General features: G+C 47.7%; 1 protein-coding gene across 1 annotated transcript; it reads right to left on the minus strand.

Moving 5' to 3' along the window:
* Positions 1-6117: 6117 nt before the first annotated feature.
* On the minus strand, positions 6118-7580 carry LOC149339355 (uncharacterized). The gene is made up of 3 exons (XM_089550918.1): positions 7444-7580; positions 6824-6980; positions 6118-6483 (listed from the first exon to the last, which is right to left on the minus strand). Exons 1-3 carry the CDS (start codon positions 7578-7580, stop codon positions 6118-6120), a joined length of 660 nt encoding a protein of 219 aa, XP_089407044.1.
* Positions 7581-9651: the final 2071 nt, after the last annotated feature.

Here is a 9651-nt window from a genome sequence, read left to right on the forward strand (position 1 = left end):
GTCCGCGGGCTGCTCGAAGTCGTTCGAGGCTTAGGCGTTTGAGCGCTCTTGTAGTAGTAGTTCGTAGTCCTCCCTCCCTGACTCTCTCTCTCTCTGGCCCTCTCGTTACGTGGCTCAATTTTACCGCGAACTGCGGTTGCACGTTCCAACCGAGGCCCGGCGAAACTCTGACGAACGAGGTAATAATGCCGGAGCGCGCGCCGAGCTACTTGATCACGCCGGAGACGATCGCGTTAACGCGGGAAACAACGTAGCGTTCCTCCGATGCGCTCCGTCTTAATCCGAGCGCTCCGGGCGAAGCAGCAGGAGAGGAGCCCGTGCGGAATCGGGAGCGGTTCGCGCATACGCGAAGGACCTTAAGCCCGCGTTGCCCTTGTATGTGCGTATTATAGTCGGCTGAAGGTGATTGATAAGCCGCACGAGGGCATGGCCTGGACATCGAGTGAGCAGCGCCGCCGCCCTGTAGCCAGGGCGTACCACGGTTTATCCTTTCTTTGTTTTGTTTTTTATTTCGCTTTCTTTTTCTGCTCACTCGCTTGCGCGGGCCTTCGCGGTTCTCCGTCAATCGGTTACACGTAACGCGCGCTGTCGAAAGGCTTCCCGTCCCGTCCATTAGACATGCACACGCGGCGAGGAGGCCGTGCGGCGCACGTCGATAATATTGATGCACGGACGCTAATCACGAGTTTCCGAAGCTGGCCGCCTAATACAGTGTGCGGCGCAGGAAACAACCATCGTTGCCGTCGCAGCTGCGATGGGCCGCCAGGTGTCGTAATCCGGGGCTATTCTTGAGACTCGTTACCATTACGCCGCCGCTTGAGGGCTACCTGCGAGCCACTTCCTCTCTTCTTTCTTCTTCTTCTTTATTTCTCATCAGCCAATAAAATACTGGTAGCGGCGTGATGACATGAAGACGTACGCGTTATGCTCATATTCATGCAATAAGCGTTTAGCCTTGCGAAACTGCTGCCGATATCGCGTTTTTTTTTCGCTCGACTGGTTTCGGTGTGTGGTTTCGTCATGGGCCTGTAGCGTGCCCTAGCTTGGATACGATATTCTTCAATCGTTTGTCAGCAAAGAGGTGTTGCGGCATATATGATGACACTGAAGCTAACCGCCCAACAATTTACATGCTAGCAGCAGGCTGGTCTTCTATTATAAGTAAAATTTTTACAATCGGAGGCGAGCATATCGCTACCCCACGGTTAGGCTGGTTATAATATTCGGAAATCACTTACATCAAGAAAAAAAAAGGCATCACGCGAAAACGTGGTATTTTGGTTCGAAAAAAATCCATTATGATCGGGGCATAGATAGTTCAAATTGTGAGAAAAGTAAGAAAGAGCAAAGTTGTAACTGCAGATGCTTCTCAGTCCGCTAGACACCATTTTCTGTGGTGAAAGGTGCTGTTCGTGTTGTTCCCTAATATTTTTGGGCCTATATCGCTGTAAGCGTCAGTCACTGCCATATCTTGGTGCCATATGAAACCTTGCATAGTTTGTTAATTGGATATTGATGCATGCCAATTGCCTATTGGCTATTATTCGAGAAAGCATATCTTTTAAAGAATTGTGAATAAAGAACATAATTAGGGCTACTTTCTCACATACAGTGGTTGGAAGTAATCTGCTGTGTTTTGTTCGTCAGTACCCTCAGGGTTTACGAGAGCAAGCTTGTGAATTGCCGCGATGCCGCGAGTAGCAAGACTGTTTTCAAGGTACTAATTGCAGCCTTTCTTATCAACAATAACACTGCGACGGCGAAATCCTGGCTCCGGTATGATTCGGCATATCCGCAGCAGCAAAAGGATTGGAGGTTAAATTGTTTTTAAAGCTAAAGCATTACTAGTCTCTTTACAAGAAAAGTAGGTGACGTTTGTTAGTGTGTGTACTCGCACATGGTCCAGAAAATCCCAGCGATGGCAAGAAAATAGGGTGACGTCATCAACCAGCGTAGTCTACACGCACGCATCAAAGTAGCGATAACAACGCAAAACGATCGCCTTCGTGACAGACGAAGGAGGGAAATAAATAACCAGCGCTACGATAAACAACCCAAGCATAGAAGCAGCTGAAGAAGCCGCCATTGCTCTGACATTATCGCACGGCAACGCAACAGGACAACACCTCACTATAGTGACGGACTCCAAGCAAGCATGCAGAAACTACACAACAGGCAGGATAGACAGCATCACCAATCATACTATTCTACACACGACGAGAATGCACATAAACGCTAAACATAGTATATTGTGGGTTCCGGGACATGAGGGGATGAGGGGCAACGTGGCAGCAGACGAGTTAGCTCGAGGATACGTCAACCGACCAGACTTAACACTTTGCACCACGGGCACCTTTGACCCTGTTACCCCCACGTACTCAGACATACTCGATCATTACAGGGGTGAGCGGAAACGCAACCTAGCCCCACACAAAAGGCTTACCAAAGAAGAGGCGCTAGACTGGCGCAGGCTACAAGCCGGTATCTACCCGCACCTGCACAAACTACACAAGATTTTCCCTACATAATATGTAGTCGAATGTCCTTGGTGTCAGGGTAAACCTACACTAGAGCATGTCACATGGATCTACCCTAAGGCAGACTTATACCCCTGTCAAGCGGGCAAGTTAAGTGCACTTACGGAGAGCGCACTTCGGGACCCCGAGTGACACTTTAGGCTACGCGGTGCTAAACGGGAAAAGAGAGTGTATTTTCAGTAAAAAAATGGCGAGAGGCTAAGTGCGCGTTTTTTTAAAGATGTGTTTTAAAAATAAGAAACTTCTAATAATTGATTGCTTTACGTCGTGTCGTGGATAAAAACAAACCTAACCGATTTTTTGTCGACAAAAGCAAAAATATGTTTTTATTATAAGAACATTGCAAGTCAAAGCCGGCCAAGACGACCTCCTAGCCAAGCCAGACCAACATGGCGGCGTGCGACGAGGGAGCGTGTGGTACCGCTGGAAGAAAATATGAGCAAATTCTATGCAGTTATCTGCACGCAAGAGCCCGGCGCCGACGTCAGGAAGAACAACTAGATGATGAACTTGAAGATGCCGAATCAACTTTCAGGCACTTAGAGGACCAGATCATGGCCAACAATTTCACCATCGCGACCATCCTGGCAGAGTACTATCTTTCCGCTCACCGAGAGCGGTTGCGCTTTGTACGGAATGACACTTGGTTTGAGGACACATTACCGAACCTGATCGAATTTCATTTCAGACAAGCGCTGCGTGTGTCGCCTTCCACTTTTCGCTATATAGTGGAATCGTGCCGCCCGGTTCTCGAGCGGCAAACCACGACAATGATGAAGCCTATCTCTGGAAAAACGTGTCGCTGCGGGACTGTACCGCTTGTGTTCAAGCGCAGAGGACAGAACTGTTGCGCACCTCTTTGTTAGTAGGTCGCTCCACTGTGAACGTCCTACATCAAGAATTTTGTGCCGCAGTGGGGGACCTTCTTGAAGGGGAATGGCTACAAATGGTGCATCCGATGAAAATGAGTGCCCACATGCTTGAATTCTACGCTATCACAGGCTTCCCCCAAGCTATCGGCGCCTTGGATGGCTGCCACTTTCCCGTATCGCCACCGAAGGAGCATGCCACGGACTATTATAATTACAAAGGCTGGTAGGTTTATTTGCTTCCGGCAGACTCATTTTTGCACTTTGCGCAATTTTACGTCGTTATCACGCCATAATGAATAACGCTTTTCTTTGTGGTGAAGGATTTATGCAGGATTGTATATATTCTTATCAGACATTGTATATGTGCTCAAGTCGCGTACTACCTAGTAGCGTGCTTAATAGAGCCCGAACTTCTGTTTATGATGGAATATTAAAAGCAGTGGCAGAAGACGTCACCGTAATTATCCCCAAATTTTCTGCTACTAGAGATTTGTGCATAAAAGTATTTGCCGTGTGTGGATGTTGTAAAAGTGCACTCCTAGCGTGCTTGATTTTTAATGACCGATGTCTCATTATTGCATATTTAACTGCACTGCTTTTGATGGATATCCTCTTCCTATAATTTGTAACAACCCATGCTTCATATTGTATATGTGCGTTCGTATGTGCCAGTTTAATAAGTTCCGTCTGTTTAATGCTTTGAGTATAAATTTCATTAGCAGCAGCTATCCCAATAATATTCTTTCTTTAAACCTATTCGCCTCATAATACCAGAATTTCCTGTTGGAATTCTCTGCATGCTGTCTTTGCTGCATTGTTCCCTAGTTCATCATTCCCAGTCAAATCCAGTATGCCTTGATCTGTGTGTGCATTTCTTTGTGCAATAAGTTATAGTCAGCACACTTGTCCACTCTGCTGAAGCAGTGTGCATCAGTACAGGAAAAGTTAAATCCTAGCTCGGCTCCTGTATATTCAATGCATTGCAATTCACACCGCAATTTGTATGCATATGCGCCTGACTACTGAGTGCCTGCTTAAAAATTGCGAGGTCGCCGTGGTGGCTCAGTGGTTACGGCGCTCGGCTGCAGACCCAAAAGGCGCAGGTTCGATCCTGGCCACGGGGGTCGAATTGCGATGAAGGCGAAATTCTAGAGGCCCGTGTACTGTGCAATGTCAGTGCATGTTAAAGAACCCCAGGTGGTCGAAATTTCCGGAGCCCTTCACTACGGCGTCTCTCATAGCCTGAGTCGCTTTGGGACGTTAAACCCCCTAAACCAAAGCTAAAAATTGCAATTCCTGTACGCAACAGGGAGCCGTTTCAAGGCTTTAAGCAACTGTGCTGATGACTGTTTGCATGCGTTATCTTCGCAACAAATGCTGATGAACCCATATTTGCTCTCCCACACAGGTGCAGCATTATACTCCTGGCAGTAGTGGACCATAAATACCATTTTCGGTATATAAACATCGGTTGTCCCGGAAAATGCCATGATGCCAGTGTTTATGGCCGCTCTAAGCTCCATACTCTAATCGAGAATGGGACTTTCAGCTCTCCCACGGCACTGATAGAGGGCACCAATGTTCCACCAATTCTTCTATGTGATCAGGCATTTCCCATGTCACCAAACCTCCAAAAGCCGTTTCCAAATGCTAAGCGTGGAAGCCATGAAGCAGTTTTCAACTACAATCTTTCAAAGACCAGGAGGATTGTCGAGAATGGTTTTGGGAGGCTAAAGGCACGCTTTCGCTTTGTGATGAAGAGGATGGTGTGCCGGCTGAAGAAGGTAAAACTGGCTGTTCGAGCTGCTTGTGTCCACAATATCTGTGAGGCAATGAAAGACAGCGTAGAGCCCCAGTGGGAAACTGAAGCACGTGCATTGGACTTGTATGCCCAGCCATCACGCAACACCGAAGAGTGCACTGGGGGAGGGCAAGCGGTGAGGGACGCCCTAGCAACTTATTTTTGGAAGAAGGCACAGCATCAACACGTCCCATGAATGAGCGCAATATCAGCCAGACTAATCTGAAGCAGGTGTTTTTGACTAGGTCATTCTAGTATTTTATGGTGGATGCTGGCTTTTGTTGTTCGACTAATATGACAACGAAAACAGTGCAAACTTCACAAATGACGCAGAAAGGGGAGACGAGACACAGGCGCTGACGAAGAACTGAAATTTTATTGCTCTGACACATCGGTAAATATACTCAAGACATCAAAAACAACAAGAAGGATGAGACATGAATCATAGACAATCGCAGCAGGAAACGAGCAGAAAATCATGACTGCTGAGCTGTCGAAAGGAAACGAACCGCGATTGTCTGTGATTCATGTCTCATCATTCTTGTTGTTTTTGATGCCTTAGTTTATTTACCGATGTGTCAGACCAATAAAATTTCAGTTGTTAGTCAGCGCCTTCGTCTCGTCTCCTCTTTCTGCGTCGTTCGTGAAATTTGCGCTGTTTTCGTTGTGGTGGAAAAGCAACTAGCTCGTTATGTGTGCTTCGACTAATGTGGCACTTTTGTCGTGTTGCCGTGGCATGTCTTCAGAAATAAAGTACTAGCCAAGGCAGGTACAGAAAAGAAATGCATGACAGCGGCAACAAAAGCATACTTATGTATTTACCTGAAAAGCAAGCTATAGCGCAGCAGAGGATGGGATAACGGAACAGACAAAGAACTGCAAGGACACACACCCTGTCACGCATAATTTATCTGTCTTTGTGCATCTTTTTCAATATATCGAGCAGCCTATCTTCACGATCTTCATTTCGCTTCAGTATTTCTAGCCGCTCCTTCTGGATTGCTACAGTTTCGGCCCGGTGGCGCTCTAGTGAGGAGCGCAATTGGCGCTGCTCTTCCAACAGCTGTGCCATCAGTTTAGCGGGCGCAGCCAGCCTTTTCTTTCCTGCAGCTGGTGTATCTGGTGGTGCTGCGGGTGCTACAGCAGCAGCAGGCTCCAACGGGGCGGTTTCCCCCTCTTGATGAATGAAACTCTCTTCAGCAAGCAGCACACCTGTCTGCAGTTCCTGGGACAGACCTGGGCCTGTGCCACTGTGCACCATGCCATCGAAGAGCTGGAGAAGGAATAAAAACACATTGCTGTGAGCAAAATAAGTGTACGGATAAACCAACATCTCTGAACAATATATGTGCTCACAGAGTGATGGCTTCTGTTACTTTACTGGTAATAAATTCATTCAGTACTTGCCTTTTTACTTGATGTTCTTTGTTTATCTATTTTTATGCTGTTTTTGAATGTGTAAGAGGATGAAACAATTTGCCAAAGCCTGAATTTTTAGCCAACAAAATACCTCTTGCACTGAATATGAATTTGAAAGCCAGTGTATTGTACTATATCAACTCGACTGTCCTACACCTGCATTAGTTACTACTGAATGCTGTTATGGTGAATACCGCTTCTGGAGTTACATCATCAGTGGCACTAAAGCCACTTTCTTCCATTAGGCTCGCGTCATTCGCAGGAAGGGAGCGAAGGAAGCGGTGCAGATCCCAATAGAATTTCCACGGTATGCCCCCGGATCCGGTTTTGGTGCCCGTCCTGATGAGCAGCCTGAAATGGAAAAAAAAAATGACTCCGCAGGTTTCTGCAACGTTCCCAGCAATGCACAACCTCGAGATTATCTTTTTGTCGTTAAAGCGAAATAAAGCAGTGGCAAACTTTATTACGTAGCGTAACTGCTGCGACAGCAATTTCTTACCAGCCGCGGCGGCCTTGGCTTTCGGCTGCTGAGCCGCAGATTCAAATCCTGCCAACTCCGGCTGCATTTACACGGCGAGCTTCAAATGTGAGACAGCGCTGTGCAATGTCGCTGCACGGTAGAGAGCGCCGGGGTCGTCTAAATTTAACCGGAGCTGTCCACAATGCCTTCTCTAGGGGCCCAAATGTAGCTTTGGGGCAAACGGAAATTGCAGCAAGGAAGATATGGCGAATAAATGAAATAATTTAACTGCCAGAGGTAAAACATGCACAATGAGGCTGCAGCTTCTAGTGTAGAACATAAACAGGCGTTTACCTGTACTTGTTGCTCATATTTTGGATTTTTTTCTTCACTTCTTTGGTGTTCTTCCGGACACCTACGGCGCGGAGGCGCTCTGCTATCGTCCTATAAATTTTTAAATTTCTTTTGGCGGCACGCAAGTCCGGCAACATATCCTCCCATATGTTGATCAATGCTCTTGTCTCCTCGTCCGTCCACGTTGTTCTTTCCTTGCTTCGGTGGCTTTCATCATTATCCGCCGCCGTATTTGAAACAGGCGTGGCACAAGAATCATCACAGCACGCCATGGCGTTCTTGAAATTGGCAGAAAAACAGGGAGTTCGCGGAGATCACCTGTCGCGACACCACCGCAAAGGCCGCCACACGATTCAAACTCAATCGGCGTGGGCAGCACGTGCTCGTATCAAAACATAAACACGACCGAAATGAAAATGGCGACGCCGCAGTGCCGCATCGCGCAGGTAGTTGCGTACACGATAAATTATTTTTGTCTCTTTATTGTGCAGATTTGCTTATTACTAAAACCAAATTAATTTCTTCAAAGGTGGTAAAGAAGTAAAATGAACTTCTGTGTACTTTTTTTATGCATTATATTTGGTACCATTGAAACGGCTGGCGGCGAGGCTACACACTCGGCCAGCAAAGTGTGGTCCGCGAACGCACTCTCAGCGGAGTGCACTCTTCCGCGAGTGACACTCCACTTGCGTCGTTTAGATGCGGCAAAGTGTACTTACAGCGAAGTACACCCTCCGTAAGTGCGCTTAATTTGCCCGCTTGACAGGGGTATTACAGCCTAGAATGGACCACCCGAGTGTGATGCAGTGGGAGCACTTGCTGGCTAGCCAGGACGAGGAAGCGCAGCGATTTCTCCTACGCCGAGCCACGCTGGCAGCGGTCAAGTGCGCCATCCAGGACCAAGGACCGACCACGGCACCCAGTGACCCGGAAGGGTCGAGAACACTTTAAATTTGTCCGAAATAAAGTTTTTTCTATCTATCCATCCTAGAGCGCACGCAGCAACCTGAGCAGCCGTGGAAGTCCCGCGTTCTTGACTTGCTAACGCCATGGACAAGCACTTTCAGCACCCAATGGGTCCACTTCCTACCGCTTAAGAAGAGTAGGATGTCCCAGGATCTCCGAACACCGCGAGAAAAGCAGCATCTCTCAGATATCGTCTAGCTTTCCTGTAGCGTCTACGTGCACAGCGTGCCGCAAAACGCACGCGACACAACTTCGGTTTCAAGCAGGTAGCATAATTTCATAGAATTTCTATCATTGATGCATTTTCGGCTATCCTCTTAAACTAGGGAGATACTGCCGAATGACGTCAACCGAATAAGCCTGATCACCACAAATATGGCACTTAAAGTCATGTGCTTAATCCCGTGAAGAATTCAGTATAGTAGCTTAAAGACAAGTATTTGATTCCTATGACCTCGTGCTTGGCGTATTATGGCTGTAGCTGCCGCTGCGCTACAAACCTTCAATTAATACTAGTATTTGACTATGGTCATGGCACTCATGCCAAATGAGAGCAACGTAGCCGACTTTTGCATGTAGTTCCAACCATGGCCACCAGACATGCTTAGAGCTCTGCGTCGTCTAAGGGCATTGAGCGCACTACGTTCATCGCTCGGCTTCCGCGCTCACAGCAGTACGATTAGCGCTCCACTGCGGATTTGCGGACACTACACGGGGGCAAAATCAGTCTCCATGTAGCGAACAACACTCGAATAATCCAAAACAAGAATACCGCAGCGCCAGGACTGTATCAACAAAGCATGTGTCTCGCCCATGAGAAGTTAATGGCGCTGTAGCGCTTGTTAAGTCTCTAGCGAAGAGAAGAGATGCAACCGAGGAGCTTGTGTAAGTGTGTAAGTGGCTGTATGAAAAGAGATGGAAGCGCGTAGGCCTATCGATTGGCACCAAACGAAAACAAATATGTGTTTGACGAAATGAAAGAGGCAGTATTTGTCTCACACCTCGGTGGACACGTCAACCGCGCCGTAAGGGTAGGTAGGGAGAAAAGTGGGAGCGAAAGAGGGTAGGGGTGCAGTAGTGGAGGGCTCCGGAATAATTTCGACCACCTGGGGATCTTTAACGTGCACTCACTGACATTGCACAGCACACGGACTCCTTTTGTATTCCGTCTCCACCGTGACGCGGTCACCGCGGCCGGATTCGAACCCGGGTACTCCTATCAAATGGGCAACTGTTACGGCT

This window comes from Amblyomma mixtum, chromosome 6 (genome assembly GCF_055824585.1).
Source record: "Amblyomma mixtum isolate Tamu chromosome 6, ASM5582458v1, whole genome shotgun sequence".
Classification (NCBI taxonomy): Eukaryota; Metazoa; Arthropoda; class Arachnida; order Ixodida; family Ixodidae; genus Amblyomma; species Amblyomma mixtum.